This window comes from Homalodisca vitripennis, chromosome 6 (assembly GCF_021130785.1).
Source record: "Homalodisca vitripennis isolate AUS2020 chromosome 6, UT_GWSS_2.1, whole genome shotgun sequence".
NCBI lineage: Eukaryota > Metazoa > Arthropoda > Insecta > Hemiptera > Cicadellidae > Homalodisca > Homalodisca vitripennis.
The window spans coordinates 145,589,188-145,609,454 of NC_060212.1; the positions used below are offsets into that span (position 1 = coordinate 145,589,188).

The 20,267-nt window shown below is 36.0% G+C and overlaps 1 protein-coding gene across 1 annotated transcript in view; it reads right to left on the bottom strand.

The window, feature by feature from the left end:
• LOC124365590 (putative inorganic phosphate cotransporter) overlaps positions 1 to 17,973 on the bottom strand; it is a 42,675-nt gene extending 24,702 nt beyond the window's left edge. The window contains exons 1-5 of the mRNA XM_046821583.1: positions 17,876 to 17,973; positions 17,140 to 17,327; positions 12,393 to 12,623; positions 11,011 to 11,098; positions 9,317 to 9,556 (exon numbers count right to left, since the gene is read on the bottom strand). Of these exons, the coding sequence (XP_046677539.1) occupies positions 9,317 to 9,556; positions 11,011 to 11,098; positions 12,393 to 12,623; positions 17,140 to 17,327; positions 17,876 to 17,894 (766 nt within the window). The 5' untranslated portion in view covers positions 17,895 to 17,973. The remainder of the gene's footprint in view (positions 1 to 9,316; positions 9,557 to 11,010; positions 11,099 to 12,392; positions 12,624 to 17,139; positions 17,328 to 17,875) is intronic.
• Between the last annotated feature and the right edge of the window lie 2,294 nt (positions 17,974 to 20,267).

Consider the following 20,267-nt stretch of genomic DNA (forward strand, 5'->3'; position numbering starts at 1 on the left):
ATTTTGAAGCACCATTGCAAATATCCAAAGGATCATGAAGTGATTAATTGGACCTTGATAATCACGATCATATAAATATACTAGCTTAAACTGCTTGCAGTAATATGACCCACTGACAATAATGTATAACGTAGGTAGGAGTACGCCATACCACAAGTCGTGTAACTGGCTTCGGTGAGGCTGCATGCATAATTTAAATTCTATACCTCATTTCATTAGGCTACATGTGTTACTATGTAACACGATTATCATATGATTTTACTCAGTTTAACTACAGATTTGTTTATCCGCAATTTTCTCGCTGATATCATAGTTCATCCTGTAACACAACAATGTGAGAATGTCCGCTTACGCTCAGCCAAATCTGATGGTGTGACGTCCACCATTACCGAACTCAATATTGCTGACTATACAGGGTGTCCAGCAACCATTCGAACAAACTTTGCCACATTGTTCAGCAGGCCAAAACTAACAAATAATGCAATATAACAGGTGCCCTATTTCCCTTCGTTTAGCGTCTGTCTGTCTGTATGTGTTTTTTGGGAAAAAAATTACTACTCAAAAACCACTTAATATACAGAATTCAAACTTAACAGTTATGTTAACCTAGTGTTGGTCCTTTTCAGTGAAAAAAAAAAATAAAACAAATAACTCATTGAATTTGAAAATGGCGGCCGTTCAAAATTTTCAAATTGTATTAGCTTTGAAACGGCTACTTTGACAACAAATTCACCAGGATAACTTTTTTTAGCGTATTTTATTACCAATTCAACAATTTTTGTTTCAAAAAGATTGAATAACAAATAACTGAGTTACAGCACCAAACGTAAAAACAGGTTAAATCCATGCATTGCAAGTACATACAACAATGTAGTGGATTTTTACGAATAAACTTTTTAAGGTTCTTTATTTAAAATAGTGAACAATTATTATAACCTAAAAAAAATATTACTATCATTTTTGTTCCATTTACAGTAATCAATGTTCCCATTTACACACACACAAATAAAAAAAGAACACATACAGACAGACAGACGCTAAACGAAGTGAAATAGGGCACCTGTTATATTGCATTATTTGTTAGTTTTGGCCTGATGAACAATGTGGCAAAGTTTGTTCGAATGGTTGCTGGACACCCTGTATAGAAATGAAACTCCATGGACAATTTTAAGTCTGTGTGCTACTTCGTTCTCCAGATATCTTGCAGACAGACACACAGACTCGTATCTAATATTACCATGGTAAAGTATACACACTGTATTACTTTTAAGCAGGGAGTTTTTAATTTTTTGATTTTTTTTTTTTCAAAGATCTTTCGTATGTATATATATTTTAAAAGAGACGGAGTACGCTTACACCACGTGACGCTTAAGTGGCTTAGCTGATGTTGCTTAAAGATTTTAAAATCCATAGCTCACATCATTTTCGAGATATCCTGCGGACAGATAGACAGGCGTACATTATACAGTAAAGAAGTTTTTAATCCACAGGCAGAAAAAAGTGAAATTATGTAAGCCTATTAAGTGATTCATTGGGAGCGATCTTAGAATTTTTTCCAGTCTATGTAGAAATTATGTTTCATGCAAGAATTAAAGTCCTTAGATGGTTTATCTCGGGATATTGATCTAAAAACATGATACCTTCACATTGTTGTTCATTAAATTAAGTTTCATAACAGTATGTAAATAATAAAATGTCCGGTGAGATAGGAAGGTTACGCAAGAATACGCTGAAATCCAATGTTGTCACCAAATACCTTGGAGAGACATGCACCATCATAAAACTCGGTGTTGTTGCTTGCATTAAAGCAAAGCTTCATGCAACATTTCATAGTTTTCATACTTCATGCAAAAGTATAGGTCAGTTCGAAGTTGAAAAATTATGTGGACAAACATACAGATAGACGTACAAACAAAAATGAACTTTTCCAGATCCACGAGTGGTAGGCTTCACTAACGCTCTGCCAATTATGTGATTGCATTGCGTGTTCTGGTATTTAGAGTAAGATTTTAGAGTTTTCTTGTAAATCATAGTTGTACTTTGAAGAAGCTTTAAATAGTCATTAATTTTATTTATTTATTTATTTTACAGGCAGAAATAACATTTTTCCAGCCCTTCCAACGATAGGTATCGTTAACGCTCAGCCAAAAAGGAAAATATATTAATCCATCAATAACTCTCCAGAAATGCTGCATGTAAGCTTCAATTAAATTGAGAGAGTAAGATAAATAGAACAATTAGGATATTAGTAATGTATCAAGTCTAGAATAATTATTATAAAGTCTTATTGTAATTTAACCACTGTTATAATCGTAACCGTAGTTGTTTTAATTAATTAACTATCAAATTAGTTGGCTTCTTATACAAAAAAGATTGAGTGAACCATAACTAATTCTTATGTATGAAAAAAATTGTAAAAAATCCAAAACACATACAAATATTTTCTTCGGTTTTAATTTTGAGAGAGTTAAAATAATAGTAAGCGTTGAAACTGGTTGACACATTTTAGGGTTCTTAATATCAGTTTTGAATGCGTTAACTGCCAGTGCAATTGTTTTGGTGGGGCATGTAAATTATAATATTTTAATTCAAAAACTGTGTTTTTTTTTAAAATTAAATATTGTTTTGGTAAATGCAAAATCATAGAATCGCCACTTTTTAGGTCTATGGGCATAATTTTTTTCCTAATTAAAAACCAGATAAGAGAATTGGCATCAGTTAGTGGCTTATTGCATATGAGTTAAAGAGATGTGAAAGACTCAGAGAGTAGAGGCAGGTATGTTTTGTGGTAGTCTAATAAACGAATAAGTAACAATTAATAAAGTGTTATAGTTTGGATTTAGTCAACTAAGTATAATGGTCATGCTTCTGAAAGTGTTTTTTATGACCGAATGTTAAACGCATCTTTTAAAAACACACCTGGCACAGTGGCCAATGAAATCAAATTCATGTTACAATAGGATTAATTATTAATCAAAGAAACCGAATAGTCCAACAGCTTAAAACCACCTTTAATGTGAGATATTTTGAAGGGGATACTGAATTCTGAAAAAGATTTATAATAAAGAGAGGCCAGTTGCGGTTTTAACCTTGTTTTTACCATCGTCATGGGCCACTGGCCTGTGCGAGGATAATATTCATCAAACAGAATAAAGAGGAGAGTCGGTACAGTAAAAGGTCGACAGGATTTGAATGTGTGTTAACCCTAATTTAGACCCAAAGTCCGATTCTCTAGACCGCATTGCCACAGGCTCTCACGTTTGCCCCTGCGCCAAGTGGATCAAGCTGATGATGGACGCGAGAAGATTCACTACAGTGAATACATACAATATGGCAATACTTAGATTTTACAATAATAATTTTCACATAATTAGTTTAATTCGGTCTTATTAATATTAATGTAAAAAAAATATCTGGACTAAAAACAAAATTGAATGTGCAAAAAAAATTCCGTTTTAATTTTTTGACTTTAGGAATAGTCTCCATAACTTATTACGCATTCTCATCGTGTACGCTTTGAGCGTAGAGGGAAGATACCCTTGCGAGATCTTTTGGCATGTGTTAAATTCATTGTTCAATAAATAAATTAGTAAATCGATTTCCCATTTTTTGATTCGAGGAGCCGACTGAAGTAGTGACGAGTAAAAGGTTGTATTCCATGAGCAACCTGTCTATGAGGCGTGGAGTAAGGAAAGTGCTTATCGGCAAAACCAAACAGCCGGCCGTCCCTACGTTGACGGCTTAACTGAGTCCATCAGCTCAAATGGCTTATCTGATGAGCGGAGACAAAAAGTGAGCAAAGCGAGCGCGCAAAGCAATTAAACTGTCGGCGCGTCTTTGTGTTGGCGTCGTGTGTGCGCGTGCGACCAGTACATTACCGCCGGCTTATCCAAGTTCGGCTCGGCAGGTAGAAGTATTTCGTTATAACAGCTTATATAGATTGTTGGGTTTTATGTTTTATTCAATATTGGAATAACAAATGTAATTTTTGCAGTAAATATTTGCTGATATTGAGGGAAAACGTGACATCAAATATAATATTATCTTCAAGGTTTCCTTTTTACAATTAAAATCTTGAAGAATTAGGTCTTACTGGAGAGCTATCTTCATTGAATAAATGTTAACTGGAAAGTACACAGCCCGCTTTAGGCCTAAGATCCAAATGTAGTACAGTTAGGCCTACTGTGGAAGACGTTATAGAGCAAACTCGACCTTCGGCTCGCTGGGGGCTACGCCCCCCAGGCCCCAAAGTAAGTGCCTTAAAAATCTCTGGGATAAGAGGGATTTTGGTGATTAGTAAAATTCGGACATGAGAGGTCATGCCAGGAAATTCCCTGGGGGGGGGTTTAATGCGTAACCGTGGGGTTAATACATCCAGGGGGTTTAATTTACTCAGTTGGTTATTTGGTCATAACAAGGAAATTGCGCGGGGGGTGGGTTATTGGCTTACCGGGGGTTAACGACACACCCCAGGCCTCCCTTTTCGGGTGTTGGCCAAATTCGGGGAGATAAGGCGGAATTCGGAATTATCTCTGGACCTATGTTATTTTAATTTTTTCAGTTTTAACCAAAGTTTTGACTTTAATCGCGTTTTATGGGTTAACCGTTAGAATTACAAGAAAAAGTAACTGGACCTCCTTCCTGTGCCGGAAATTGTAATTTTATCTTCCCGATTGTGGCCCTCAAGATTTTGATTTACGACCTACCGCTTCAACCTGTCCTGTAAACAGGCATGGAGATGTTAAAGGGGGTTACAGGACATCAGGGGGGTTCATTAATTTAGTCAGGATTATTGCCTGGTCATATGAACAAATTTCCGGGGGGGTTACATGTTACAAGGGGTTTTGATGACACACGTGGGCCTATTTTCACGCTCGGCGTGTTGTCGTCCTTGTGGAAACGTAATAAAAAACTCTTGTCCCCTATCTACTTTTGAAGCTTCACTAAACGCTCCACCAGACCAAACTCCCTGATTGTGGAGGGGGGTTTTAGTCACTCGTTTAACGTATTAATACAAGGCGGGGCTTCGGGATTTTGTTGTGCTTTTGGTTTTCCAATCTGGAAACCGGCATGAATCGCACTAATATTATAGTTAGCAAGATTTAAAACCCCTAAAATTGACGACAAAGAATTTGCCTTTTAGAGCATTTTACCAGGCTTACGGAAAAAATTAAACGATTATAAAGCTGCTGAACCTTATTTGGTAGATCCTTATCAATAGCTAGTTACAAAAAAAATTTTACACATTTAAGCTAGGGGCCCCAACGGGTCTCGGCCACTAATCGAGCTGCCGGAACGGTAAGTTTGTTAAGTGACATTTTCATACATAATCACGTTTTTAACGGCTAAACCATGGAAGAATTTAGGTGTGAACAGACCACTGGACACCTGTTTTGTAGATCGCAATTATTTTGTATTAAAATCAAATTTTATCAATTTTGGCCATAAAACCTACAGGTTTTGTCTGCCAACGGAGCCCAGAAAACAATATCTCCTCGTAAAACTTTGTCCAAAAATCGGATACTTTAAAACGCGTAATGCGGCCAAACCATCTTGGGGTATAAGGGCAAATGATGTTTACTTGACCTTTTTTGTAGAGATCACGGCCGTTTTACTACAATCCCATTGAATATTTCATTTGAGCATAACAACCAAACCGTTTAGGGCAGAGCGCTATCGAGCCCGATAAGGGTAAAATTTTTGGGCAAAAATTTTCAAAATGTTTTCACTTAAAATCGCGTTTTTGCGGGCCAAAACCAATGGAGATAGAGCAAAAAGTCCACTGGACCTTTTTTTGTAGGATCGAGCTTCACTCCACACTACGCGTTTTTTTTTATCGTCAGATCCTGGTAAGCAACGATCTACGGGTTTTTAGACACTCACAGAGCCTCAAACACAAAGTCTACAAGCGAAAATTGACCAAATAATTCGGACAAAATGTTCGAGAGTTTTGGAAGCATTTGTTGTACGGGTTTTGATCGGTAGAGGATGTGGGAAAAATATAATGTGCCTATTTTGTAGATCAGACAATTTCCCGCTAAAAATCCCGTCAAAACATTAGTAGTATTGAGCTACGACCAACGGTTTTTATTCACTAGACGGCGTCTAAAGCAAAAAACTAACAAACCAGTTTTTTAAGACCAGTTTCCAACCGGTTTTTTAATTTTTTTAGAAGGGTTAAAAAGTACAAAATATCCGGTTTTCAGACTTTTCCTGCTAGGTCATATTGCAACAAGGTTACCTGATGCCAAATTTCCAAGTTTCCAGCACTTCTAGAAAGTATGTTAGAATTTGTATATATATGTCAGTCAGTGAGTGAGTCAGATATCACATGCGGCTGTATAGTATATTAGAATAACCGTTAGAGGATTACAAGGAAAAAGTGAATGTGACCTTTCTTGTCGAAAATTTGATTTTTTTATTTCGATTATGCCATCAGATTTAAGCTACGACACCTATAATTTACGGCAGTACCAGAGCTGTAGGACAAAAGGCTGCACTGGGCAGTTTTAAATACTTTGTAAAAAAACGCGTTATGCAGCCAAACCGTTAAAGATAAGGCAAACATGTTACTGAACGATTTTTTGTAGATCCACGCAATTTTCTTAAATCTCTTTTAAAAATTTGTTTTGGAGCTACGAACCCAACCGTTTAGGGCTAGGCCTGCTATCGAGCCCGAAAGGGTAATTTTTTAGGCGAAAAGTTCGTTTCCAAATATTTTCACTTTAATCACGTTTTGCGGCCAAACCAATGGAGATAGAGTAAAGAGGTTACTGGCACATTTTTGGTAGATTAACTCATTTCCTGAACTCCAACGTCTGTCTTATTTCGACCTCCGTCCAATGGTGTCGCCGAGCTATCGAGCCCGAAAAACATAAAAGTTTCACGTAAAAATTACAGAAACAATTGCACATAATCACGTTTTTCGGCCGAACCAACTGGAGATAGGAGCAAAAAGTTTACTGGTCCTTTTCTGTAGATCGCGCAATTTGCTTAATTTGATGGGGTCCAATCAGATTTGAGGCTACGACATACCGTTCGGCCACGTATCAATCTCGAAACTTCTATTTTAAGCAAAAAAATCTCTGGAGATGTCAAACATTCCGCGTTTTGTTCGCTTAACCCCACGAGATAGGACAAAAAGTCACTGGAGCCTGTTTTTGTAGTTCACTTCATTCCTGAACTAACGATTTTTCGTCAGGATTTGAGCTAGCTCTCAACAGTTCACCCGCTATCCAGCTTACAAGAAATGCCTGCAGGGGTAAAGATATGCGCGATTTTTGAGGAAATTTTTTTGAGGGTTTTAAAAACAAAAAAGTCCTTGTTTCAGACTTTTCCTCCGGGTCATATTGTGAGAGGGTACCTGCGTGCTCAAAATTTCAAGTTTCCAGCACTTTTCTAAGAAAAAAAAAAACCCCCCTATAAAATTAGAATTTGTATCTATTTATCAGTGAGTCAGTCAGTCAGTCAGGTTCACATGCGGTGCTGTATAGTATATTAGATAACCGTTAGAGATACAAGAAAAAGTGAATGGACCTTTCTTGAGTCGAAAATTTGATTTTTTATTTCGATTATGCCATCAGTATTTTTTAAGCTAACGACCTATAATTTAGGCAGTACAGCAGCTTAGGACACGTAAATAGGCCTGCACTGGGCAGTTTTAAATACTTTAAAACGCGTTTATGCAGCCAACACCGTTAAGAGATAAGGCAAAATGTTACTGGAAACATTCTTTTGTAGATTCACGGCAAAAATTTCTTAAATCCCCCCTTTTCAAAAATTTGTTTTGAGCTACGACCAACCGTTTAGCCGCTATCGAGACACGAAAGGTAAATTTTTAGGCGAAAAATTTTCCAAAATAATTTTCATCTTAATCACGTTTTGCCGGCCAAACCAATGGAGATAGAGTAAAGAGTATTACGGCGCACATTTTTGTAGATTACCTCATTTCCTTAACTCCAACGTCTGTCTTATTTCGACCTCCGTCCAATGGTTTTCGCCGCTATCGAGCCCGAAAACACAAAGTTTCACAGTAAAAATTTACAAAACAATTGCACATAATCACGTTTTTCGGCCGATCCACTGGAGATAGAGCAAAAGTATTACTGGTCCTTTTCTGTAGATCGCGCAATTTGCTAATTTGATGGGTCAATCAGATTTGAGCTACCGACCTAACCGTTCGGCCACTAATCAGGCTCCGAAACTTTATTTTAAGCAAAAAAATCTCTGGAATGTCAAACATTCCCGCGTTTTGTCGCTTAAACCACGACGAGAATAGGACCAAAAAAGTCAACTGGGACCTTTTTGTGTAGTTCACTTCATTCGCTGGGACTAACGATTTTTTCGTCAGATTGACAGCTAGCTCCAAACAGTTCACACCGCTATCTCAGGCTTACAAGAAATGCCTGCAGGGGTTAAAGATATGCGCGATTTTGAGGAATTTTTTTTGAGGGTTTTATAAAACAAAAAAGTCCGGTTTTCAGAACTTTGTCCTCCGGGTCATATTGTCGAGTTAGGGTACCTGCCGTGCCAAATTTCAAGTTTCCATGCACTTCTAGAACTATGTTAGAATTTGTATCTATATATTCAGGGAGTCAGTCAGCTCAGTTTCACATGCGCTGTATAGTATATTAGATACTGTAACATTACGGCTGCATCAGACCACTTAGTACTGGAGGGCAGAATGAAGTTGTTACTAATATTACAGTTAGTGACGGTTAGTCCTTTGTTTTTGCTTTTGAAGACGGAAGAATTGTGGAGGAAGAAATATTTCCATATTTGTGACCTGTAATTCTGTAGTTCAGTTTTTAATAATTGGTGTATTTTTTTTATTAAATTTTTAGTTCATGTTTTAGAGTGGTGCATAGAATAGACAAAACAAATACGGTTATTGTGGTTCCCCCCCCACCCCCCCCCCCCCCCACCCCCCCCCCCCCCCACCCCCCCCCCCCCCCACCCCCCCCCCCCCCCACCCCCCCCCCCCCCCACCCCCCCCCCAGACATCCCGTTACAGTCTATTATTAACTGCCTTTAGTCAACTTGGTAGTAATGCCTTACAAGCAGATTTGAGTTAAACAGTAATCGAAATAAATGTTTTAAATATATAGTGTATTAAATGTGCAAAAATACACTTCGTCATGAGTAACAAAGCAAACTCCACAGCCTGACATATATTCAATAAAGTTCTTGTAGTGAAAAGGAATTTTTGGACGCAAGTTCAAAAGATAAAGAAGGAAATTTGCGACACTTTTACATTATCTGTTCAAAACATTTTGTATTCTTCATCTATTAGTATTTCACATTTTGCCTAATTTACTCTTATCACAGCGTACTTCAGTGTCGTACGCATACATGTGTATCCCGTCGGCCAGGAACTCCAGTTCGCCCCGGGAGATGCGGGGGTGGTTGAACGGGTAGTCCCAGATGTACGCCTGCCAAAGGTATGCCCAGATTATTGTCATCCCTCCCATCGCATAGTAGGCAGTCGCCCATTTGTTGAAGATATGGTACATCTTATGAGAGAAGGGAAACGTAACCATGCAGCCTAACGGGAAGCCTGAAATGACAAAGGAAAACAATATTAAATGAACCCAATTAATTGGGCGAACTTTCAGTTCACGGCACTGTGTACAGCTCGTGGTCTTATACAAATGATTGTGTTGGTACTTCTAGTCATGCTATTCGGCTCATTAATTATAATTATAACCTACGATATCAAGTTTGCAATCTCGGTCTTCACTAATCATATAATTTCTGACTTGATTGAAAACGTTCTCCAAACTACAACAACATTTAGGCCAAAATGTTAGTTACACTGTCCTCAAAGAAATTAAACCAAACCCGAGATAGTAAAACTACACCTACAATCTCTGGTTTCTTCGTGACTCTTCAAATACATTATTTGTTTTCTTCCGCCAAACTTGTGGTATAAAGATAAACCTCTTTCATAAAGAAACTTAACTTTTTACTTAATACACCTCCTTCAATGTACCTCCAAAACTCGGGAAACTGATAAAGGCGGAGGACAGCCTATGACCTATGACACAAAAATGTATAAATCTTTTGACAAATCACTTACTTGATTAAGGTAGTGCAATCGATTTTTGGGCCGGTATAAGTTCGTACAGTAAATAAGACAAATAATAAATTATTAATATTCCTCAAAGTGAGGAGTTAAAAGTAGGAAATTTAGACAGTTTGTACCTAGGCCCAAATACAAATTCCTGAAGATAAGAGTGTAAATTCTTTACAAAATGTACCAGAGGTATAGTTTTAGAGAGCAAGATAATTTTTCCTCTTACGTAAGAAATATAATATTCTCAATTAAATATCATTTTAAAAAATTAATTCATTATTGATAAAATATTCCCTTACGAACAATTTTTATAAATAAAAAACCTTACCTATTTATGAAGGAAAACTTACATTAACATCATCAGCAATGATACAATATTAATTACTACAGAAAACATTAAAACATTTAACTTTCCTCACACATACTCTCCCAGATAGTATTAATTTAAACTACTAACACTTTTTTTGACACTTTTTACTTATGAATATTTGTTTTATATTGCTGTGTTTTATCCTGTCATCCTTTTATATACGTACTGTAAAAATTATAGATCACTATCAAAAAACTTTTCTTTAGGTCTGATAACAATAAGCTCCTAAATCCTACTCTACAATATTACTTATAATGTTGTATACATAAAAATATAATTCCTTGAAGACACAACCCACGTGCACACTTTAAAAGTTTCATATTTTTACATTTATCCTTTTTTATTTGGGTTGATCACAAAAATTGCCTAATTTACCCACTTGGAATACCTGTAATTTCGCGTGGAATGGTCAAAAGAATTTCTGTATTCATGGAACGCATCTTGAAGAGCTATGAATTGTACATATTAAAATATTGTCCAAATCCAAAATCGATTGCATGACCTTCATTACGATCATAATATACAACTTAAGGAAATGATGTATGTATCAATTATGTAACTTTACCGGCCACAGTGAGGCTTATCATGAAGCCCATTTCTCGCCCAGGGAACCAGTGCGCCGCAAACCACGCTATGCAAGGGTACAGTGCACTCTGCAACAATGCAACACTCGACTGACTGTGTGGAGAACAGCAGATCAAAAAGTTAAATGAGACGGAAAAAATAATTTAAAAGATCAAATTTCCAGAAACAAGAATTACTAATGGTTTTACTAAAACTTGTATCGGTATAAGGTTTTAAATCGGGGAGAGTGTTTGAGAAATCAAAGGTTTTATTGAAATCCACTAATATTTCATGTCTTGAAACGTCTGTACATATTGGGAAAAGTCTGGATATATTGAATTTAAAACCTGTATATAAGAACTGGATTATAAATATCTTACTAGAATGATAAAATGAAAGAGATCAGAATACGATGTTTTAATAACTTACTTTTTAACAATTCGTACGTGAGGTTAAAGTCTTAGCTCCAAATGACCTCACTTTTGGTGTTTAGAACATAAATTTATTTTATGTAAAGTCTTTTTCTAATTAAATGCAAGGTTTTATTGCCCACAATACAATCAACACTTCTACCTTTCAATCTTTTAAGGCATAAACAGTGTACAGAAACGATTAATGCTATTTATTAAAATCATTGTATAAAATGTGTTTCCTTCATGGCAATGACAGATAATGAGTCTAAATACTTATAAATATGTGTTGTTATGTTATGCAATTATGTTCGAGAACCCTATCACCCTCCCAGAAATAACAACAATTTCCTTTTTTTCTATCTATTCGCACGACATATCGAAGACAAACCGATCTATATACAACATTTTTCATTCATAAATATGAAAAATTAAGGTTAATTAAAGTGTATATCACTTGATGGGAATTGGCTGAGCGTCAGCAAATATTTCGACACAAGTCTTAGCAGTGTAACCATGTTGGGTGTAAAAACTTCAACATGTGTGTAATAATAATACATGTTGCCTAACTACCAGATATAAAAAACAGTTTATCTGTGTTGACTTTAAATTTTACATGAAAGTTCATTTCTACACAGACTGTGTCAGTGACCTTATCACTTATAATAGGCTAGCACAATATCTGCTTTCTTCCGGGGAATGTCAAAATTTCTTTTTTTTGTATGATTTTTTTGTTGTAAAGATTACAAAAATTACTGAATTTAATAAGAATTAATAAAACTTATCAACGCACAATAAGAACTCAGTGATTGGCAGGGCAGCTTGACTAGAAGATGTGGATGCGAGGGTCAGAGCGCTTAGTTCGGCAAGAATCTGTAAACCTTCAGGGGCTCAGGCGCCGCCGTTCTTCGGACTGTGTTTAGTTTGAGTTATCGCAAACATTACACTACGTTAGACAAATTACATTAATTACCGCGAAGATTCCACTGCATACACGGTTAGCCAAGATGATGTAGGGACTGGAACGCGCACACAAGGGCGTCAGCAGGGCGCAGATCCCCGTGATGAAGACGGAATAACCGTACAGACTCTTGGCTCCCAGTTTGTTCGCGAGGAGTCCAGTCGGGAACCTGCCCATCACGTAGCCTACAGACCACGCCGCCACGATATACAGCTGCAGCTCCTTCCCCCAGTCGAATTCTTCCTAGACAAAGCTTAACATTGATACCAAACATTGTTTTATTCTTTCAAAATAATTTGTCCCATAACTCTAAATACTACTCACCCAAATGATGGAGTATAGATCAGTGTCGGATAAACCAGTACAACTTTGTCTGGTCCATGGTCCATGCCGCCGTAATATTGCCATGACCATTCTTACCTATTTCTTCAAGGATGGAGCTTACAAGGAATCTCTCTCCACTGCAGTTCTTCAACTGATATTTCGAGATCTGAATAACAATTTTGAGAAGGAAAACACCATAACCACCTTTGACAACTTTAATGTATATAAATTGGCTTGGTAAATTTTAATGTTAAAAAGTATTTACTGACGAGTATTGGCTTTTAGGTATTAATGACGTCTTGATTTAAAAACTTTGACCATTTCGGACCATAATGTACCGTGTGGGTAAAAAGTAACTAGGTATTATAAAACTGTTAAAAATTATTTAATAATGATCTTGATTTATAAAGAAACCGAGTATTTCGCTACATAATAAAACATAGGAATAAGTTAAGTCTCAACGTTGACACCGGTGTTGTTAACTAACTTTCTCAAACTACCAGAGATACAATTTACGTTTTTCTGAAGGAAGCCAATTGTGATGTTGGTGGTAACCTCTTGAATTATGTTTTCCAATTCCTCCTCCAATGTACGTGCTTTGGACTTGTATACCTTCTCCTTGGGTAGCCCAGCAAAAAAATTCTTATTAAGTAAGATCTGCAGGTCATTCATGCGGTCTACGCTGTTCCAGCCAAAGCCCAGGAAATGTTTGCTCCAACCACTCGAGAACGATTATTACAAAGTGGGGTGGCGCACCATCTCGCATAAAAATAAGGTCGTTAATGTTTTTCCCATAGTAAGCCACACATAGTCTCGAAGCATCTGAAGAAAGCGATCAGAATGTCACGCTGAAGGTATGGAAAAATGACCTTTTGTTGCAGTCTTCCACACCACACTGTCACTTTTGGGCGAGTTTGCAACCTCTCAACCGTCATTTCGGGATCGGTATCACATGGCGCCCAGTTATGGCAGTTATAATGAATGACAAAACCACCAAAATGGAGCACGGCCTCATCACTCCACAAGTTATTTTCAAACAGCTGTTTCCAATCTTCGTGCCAAACCTGCATTAATTCTCTATATTCCATTCTTCGGTCACAGTTTTTAAGTTTCAACTCCTGTACATAATGAGGTTTAAATGGGCGACAATGTAGGTCCTTATGAAACACCATACGTACTGTACGCCTTGTTAATCCACTTTCGTGGGCTGCCTGACGTGTTAGTTATGTTGGTCTACGAGTAAACACTTCCTGAAATGTTACCACATTTTCCTCCGATCTTGATGTAGATGAGCGGCCACTTCTTTTTATGTCTTTCACAGAAACCGTGATTATCGGCTTTGCATGACAGTTCTTAATTGCCTCTGGGCGCATTGAAGCATTTACTCCCTTCTATCTACACCACCATCTTTGCACTAAAATAATCGATTTCCACAGCTCATAAAGCGAAGCCAATCTGAGCTCGCTCATAGACAGAGAACTTCTCAGTCATGCTTGTTTACAATTTGACAGCTGTTTCTAAATGATAACAATGAACTAGTTTAACCCTTTGACCGCCGTGAGCCACTATAGTGGCTCGCCGTATGCGGTACCTTGAGCGCCGCGGGCCACTATAGTGGCTCTGTGAACTTTACGCCTTTGTCCTTATAGTTTAAACATAATATATATAAAATATATTTAAATATATTTATATTAACTTTGAATTGTATTGCTCTGCTTCATTTCAACTATAAAATATTGATATTTACTTGTTTCTATAGTAACAAGTGTATCTTCATCCTACAGCGGAATTTTTGAAAGTTTTTGAATTTTACTTAAATTACATTATTTTATGCAATTTCTGTGGAATATATTTGTAACTTTTAGTATATGCTCAAAACAATACGTACTTTTAGGTTAAAAAACGTTATTTGAGCCCAAGTTACTTATTCAGTGTGTTTTTGGACCTCAAACTTAAGATTTTTTTTTATTTTTTTTTTAATTACCACAGGCATACATACTACTAAACAAATGTTAAAAAAAATAATAAAACTGTAATTTATTACATCAACTGAAAGTACATCTCTTCCCCTCAAAAACAAAACCAAAACTAAAAGGCTAGCTCAAAATTTACGAAAGTTATGTAATTTAATATGTGACCATGCAAAAAAACGGGTGATTTTGCCGTGGCGGTATTGGATCTGTAGCGGTGCTAAACGTCTGGCGGTCTAGCGAACGACGGCGCGCGGGAGCGGCGGCGCACAAAGCTGGGCCTTATAAAATGTACTGCCTAAATATACAGACCAGCATACATACTCTGTATTAACAGTTTTATAATAACCAGTTACATCACCCACTCGGTAGAATCCCCTTCAGCAACATCACCATCCTATATTGTAACCGGTTTAATACAAACTAATTTGTAATAGACATATAGTTCTGTTGCTTTATATACCTTTATTTACTCAATTTCACGAGATTTACAGGCAAATACGTGCACATGCCGGATTAGCTATAATATAACATTTTATATATTTTGTGTTTATAATTCATATAATTAAGGGTGGGTGATCAATGTGTGTACCATGTCGTGAGATGTATTTTTTTTAAGTTAGTTAAAATTAACTTTGTAAGTAATAGTCTTAAATAGTGTTAAATGTTTGTTTGAACAGTATTATTTTCAATGTAGGTTCAAACATTAATCTGTATGTAGGTATTCTAAAATATATTTCTGCAATTAATACCTCTTATATCTATCCCAAATCAATATAATTCAATCAGTACAATCCTTTTTGACTTAGGATCCACCTGCGTCCTCCATCACTAAAAAGAATCTCGGATCTTCAATGGTCCATAAATCGGTCTGTCAGAAAACAAGTTTCAAAACACAGTAATTTGTTACAAATACTGGAATGTGATGATATGAATCAATTATTTTTTTTCTCTCTCTCTTAAAAACTTTTCAGATAATCAGCCACCATTGTTATACAGCACATAATGAGTATAGACGTAAGTACATAATTCATAAATCATTTTTATAATGCAGCGAAATTTCCTATTACTCATGTACTAAATTCTATTAGTTGGAGTATGTTTTAAACAATAATTGGAAATAATAATTATTATATCTACATATTATATTCTAGTGACGATTTTAGGCTCGATTGTGGAATTTTACTACATCCATAATCGTGAAAATTGGGCATGGACCCTCAGTCCTATAATCGAGTGACGAAGAGGTACCAATATATACCCTTTGTTCTATTTATAGAGGTTCATCTTAATATAGTACTTTCCGCTTGTGTACTTTTACGATCTTTTAGAGAAGGCCTACAACCTTTAATCATGACTAAAGCATTCTAAAGCGTTATTTAAACCTATGCAGAATGTTTTCAATTTAATGTTTTCAATAATGGACGATCCATGAAACAGACAACGTTTTAAAATGTAGGTCCAAGCATTCGGATCAGTTGCCTGAGTTTGAGGATTATTTTGATACAATTCCATGAAGTATAGGTACTTTGGGATATACCGACCACACCCAGACATGAATCGTTATTTGACATTTTGCTTCTACTGATTACTAGATTAGCGTAGAACAATATTTCGTGAATATAAAACAGGAATTGTCTTATCGCAAACCCCTCCCCATCCTCAGACAGAGGTCAAAGTCGAGCGGTATAGTAGATAACGTGATTGCAGAGTCTCGCCGCCCTTTCAGCTGGTGCGTCGCATTGTTGTACTTCCGTGTTTTACCCCTACATTTGTCCAAACACAAAAATTCAACAAAAACAAACATTACCAAACAAAAACTAAACTCTTTATTGAAAAAAAAAAACACTTAAAACTTGTTTTTATTCTTGATCACACTCTGCCACACAAAATGCGAGTGCCTCTGGCCATCAGAGCGGCGCAGCACCGAAGGTGCTGCGCCGCGCTGATGTCAAACGAAAGAAAAACATCCCTCGAGATAGTACCTATCAGTAAAATATCAAATTCTACAGGGGCTGATCAGAAACATAAATTGAATTGTAATGGAAAGGCAATTATGTACCGTGCAAAAAACTTAAATAATAATGTGATGCCGCGCGGCCTGCCGTAATCGGGATTCTCGAGAAAGATAAGACAACAGCGACAACAATACCGATCGCAATACCTGGAAATGCTAGTAAGTTTGTAATTTTGTAATTAAAGAGTTGTTTTTTCGTTCTCTCATGTTTGTTTCTATAAATTTATATTTTTGTGTTCTTCATACTGGTGTGGTCGGTATAATCCCAAAGTACCGACGTATATTCCAAACCAGTCGTAACTCACCTAGCCTGGATTAAAAAGTCCAGTAATTTGGTTGGAGAAGACGAACCGTCGTGAAAAATCACGACCATAATCTATATATTACAGAAGTTTCACACAAGTCAAATAAACGAACTAAAGACTGATGGGCAACATCAGTAACATACATAGCCTGTAGGATGGTGATCAGTGCTGACCACTTGGGGACAGACGATTTCATCCCTACTGTGATGTCGCTTCTTGTACATGAGTTTGTCCAACAGGAGCGAGAAAGTGAGGCAGTTCATGGTGGTCAGCATCATACCGGTCATCATCATCAGTACGAGCAGGTAGCGATGTCTGATTCTGACGCATACTGGAAATAAACATGCACAGAACTCGGTATTGGTACGGATATAAATATTCAAAGTGTTTATTTAATATTTTACAAGAAAATGTGTAACAATTATTATATACTGTTAACTTGCATAGGTAAGTTTTCAGAAGTAGTAGGTCTGTACTGTTGTATTTCCTGTGTAATCAATTTTTACATTATATTATACACATTGTATTATATTATAAAATTGCAGCTTAACACTTAATACTTAAATACTTGTCAATACTTTTGGTTAGGGTATAAAAGCATTAGAAAGACTACTAGCTTTAGATATTGTGAGTTGATCCTGTATCTGCAAGAGCCTAAACCCTAAAGACAGTATTCTACCACCTGATGTAGCCGTGAAAAAGTTATACTAGTGAAAATAAAAATTAAATTAATTCGTCTAAACTCGTATATGCACTAATGTAACACAGTTAATTTGGCAAATCTTCATTGCTTAAATGGTTTGGTTTGATTAAATTACTTAGATTGTGTGTGAAATGTTTGACTAATGAAATTAACATAACGATTAGCAAAGTACTTACATTTCTCAGTTATTTTCATTTCAACGGCAACCACGAGATAAGAAAATGAAATTTTGACATTCACATATCAATATTTACATGCTAAACTTAGCTTATAAACATTGACATTTCAGGAACACAAAATCAGATGTTTTTTGTAGCAACGATAACAAGTCCGTATTAATCTAGTTTGGATGCAAACACAGAATAATAGACTTACTTTATGAAGTATTCATTAGCTCTATAAGTCTTATAGGAGAAGAGATAAAACTGTTGACCCCTATTTTAAATCCTTTTAATATCCTCCCATTTAGTGCCAGACCAAAACTATCATAGCTGACAATCTGTTTCCTTCTTAGAGGAAAATCCTCTATTGATTTCATGAAAATCTAGATTACTTGCTTATGTAACATAAAATGAATCTTGGCTTCAAGGCTGATTATGACGAAGGATATGAAATACAGACCTAGACTAAATATTCTGTATAAAATATTAATTCCTTATTTAAATTGTTTTTTTCTGATTTACTCTTAATAATTATATAAATTAAGGATAAATGAATGATAAAGCATTGTAATATGTTAAAGAGTTCTTTGGAGCTTCACCGTTAGGCTTGAAATTTGGTGTCATCTTATTAATTAGGATCATTGCCTAATCTATTTGGCATTAGTGAAATATGTGACAACACTCCAATAGTATTCTAATCTATGGCTTTCCCAACTTGATTTCCACGATTTAGGTGTGATTTTCAAAATTAATTAAAATAAGTTGTAACTAAATCCTAGATAAAGTTATATTTTAAATTTAATTTTTATTATAGTTTGTTAATAAATCGATCGCTAAATGTAAATACAGTTATAGGTTATAAACAGAAACTATTGTGACAAATAAATGTAGCAAATTAGATAAAACGATTTTTATAGCATCATGTAAAATGTAGTGAAAAGCGCCCTCTATTAACTGTAATTCATTCTACACAGTATAAATGTATAGGGCTATAATAAAAAATATATAGACAACATAATATTATAATGTTAAGTTCAATTATAATATTTTACCTGAAGCCAAATTCTGGGTATTCAAAAAGTGTAAAATAATACATAATACAGGCACTTAGACGTGGTAGCACCATTTTTGGAACCTACCATATCACTAAGGATTTTTTTTTCCTTCTCTAACTGAGAGATCACGGGTTCAAATCCCGGGGAGGGCCTATCATGTATAGACACGAGATAAACCAGTGAACATCGAAGCCTACATAGCTGTGTAGCTGAGGCTTAAAAAAGAGAAGGAAAAAAGATTTATGTTCACTGATCTTATTTACTAAGCTGTGTAAGTTTTCGATACATAGTTTTGGATTGATTCTGGTTTAAATACAATCGCAACAATTGGCATTATAATAGTCCATTGATAAAGTTGTTGCACAATTTGTTAAACAACGAGGTAGGAGACAGACCACATGCCACGTAACCGGCTTCGTTGAAATTGCATGCAATTCTATGACTCGTTTCATTCTCGAGATGATCTTCGTCCAGACGGAAAATCAGTCAGAGAAGAATCTTGCACAGCCACTAGGCAGACAGAGAAGAAATGTTTTCTGTCTCAATAGACAGAAAACATTTCTTCTGTAACCTAACAGTATTAGACTTCTCAATAGAAGTCTAATACTGTTAGGTTTCAAAGGTGCACATATATTTGCCATGGACAGACGTGCACGTTATGGAACCCATTCTGCACTATGTAGAAATGAACTCCACATATGAAGTCCACCTGATTGATATCCTGCGGATATATAAACTACCTAAACCCGCAGCAAATCCTGTAAAGGGACATGCCTATCATTAATCACGATCCTATACAGAAATGAAATTAGGCTAAATTTCAAGTCCATAGCTCAATTCGTTCTTGAGGTATCCAGCATAAAACAGACACTTAGGGAGAAAAAAAATAGGAATTTTCCTAGAATCTTTAGTGATAGCTAAGCAAAATAATATGCAAAATGTATCAAGTTTATTGAGGTTATATTTAGCTAACGCTCAGCAAACTCCCGTGGAGAGACACGCGCCATCATCGAACTGTCCTTTGTCTGTATATAAGTAAACTTATACAATGGAATATCGAAGGACCTGATAGGATGTAGCAAATATCGTACCAACTAATCCACTAAGTATCACATCTTAAAATGGCGTATGATTGTACTCAAACTGTATACAATTTTTTTACTCTATGATTTTCACGTGCTGTCATGGTTACCCATAATATCGATGTACAAATGTTAACTTACGCTCGAATGCGATGTTCCTTATATAAAAATGAAGCTGCATTCTTAACTCTAAACGAGATGTTCTCGAGACAGACAGAAATGAAATTTTCTAGCATCTGGAGTTATATGCTGAGTTAATAAAATGCGTTA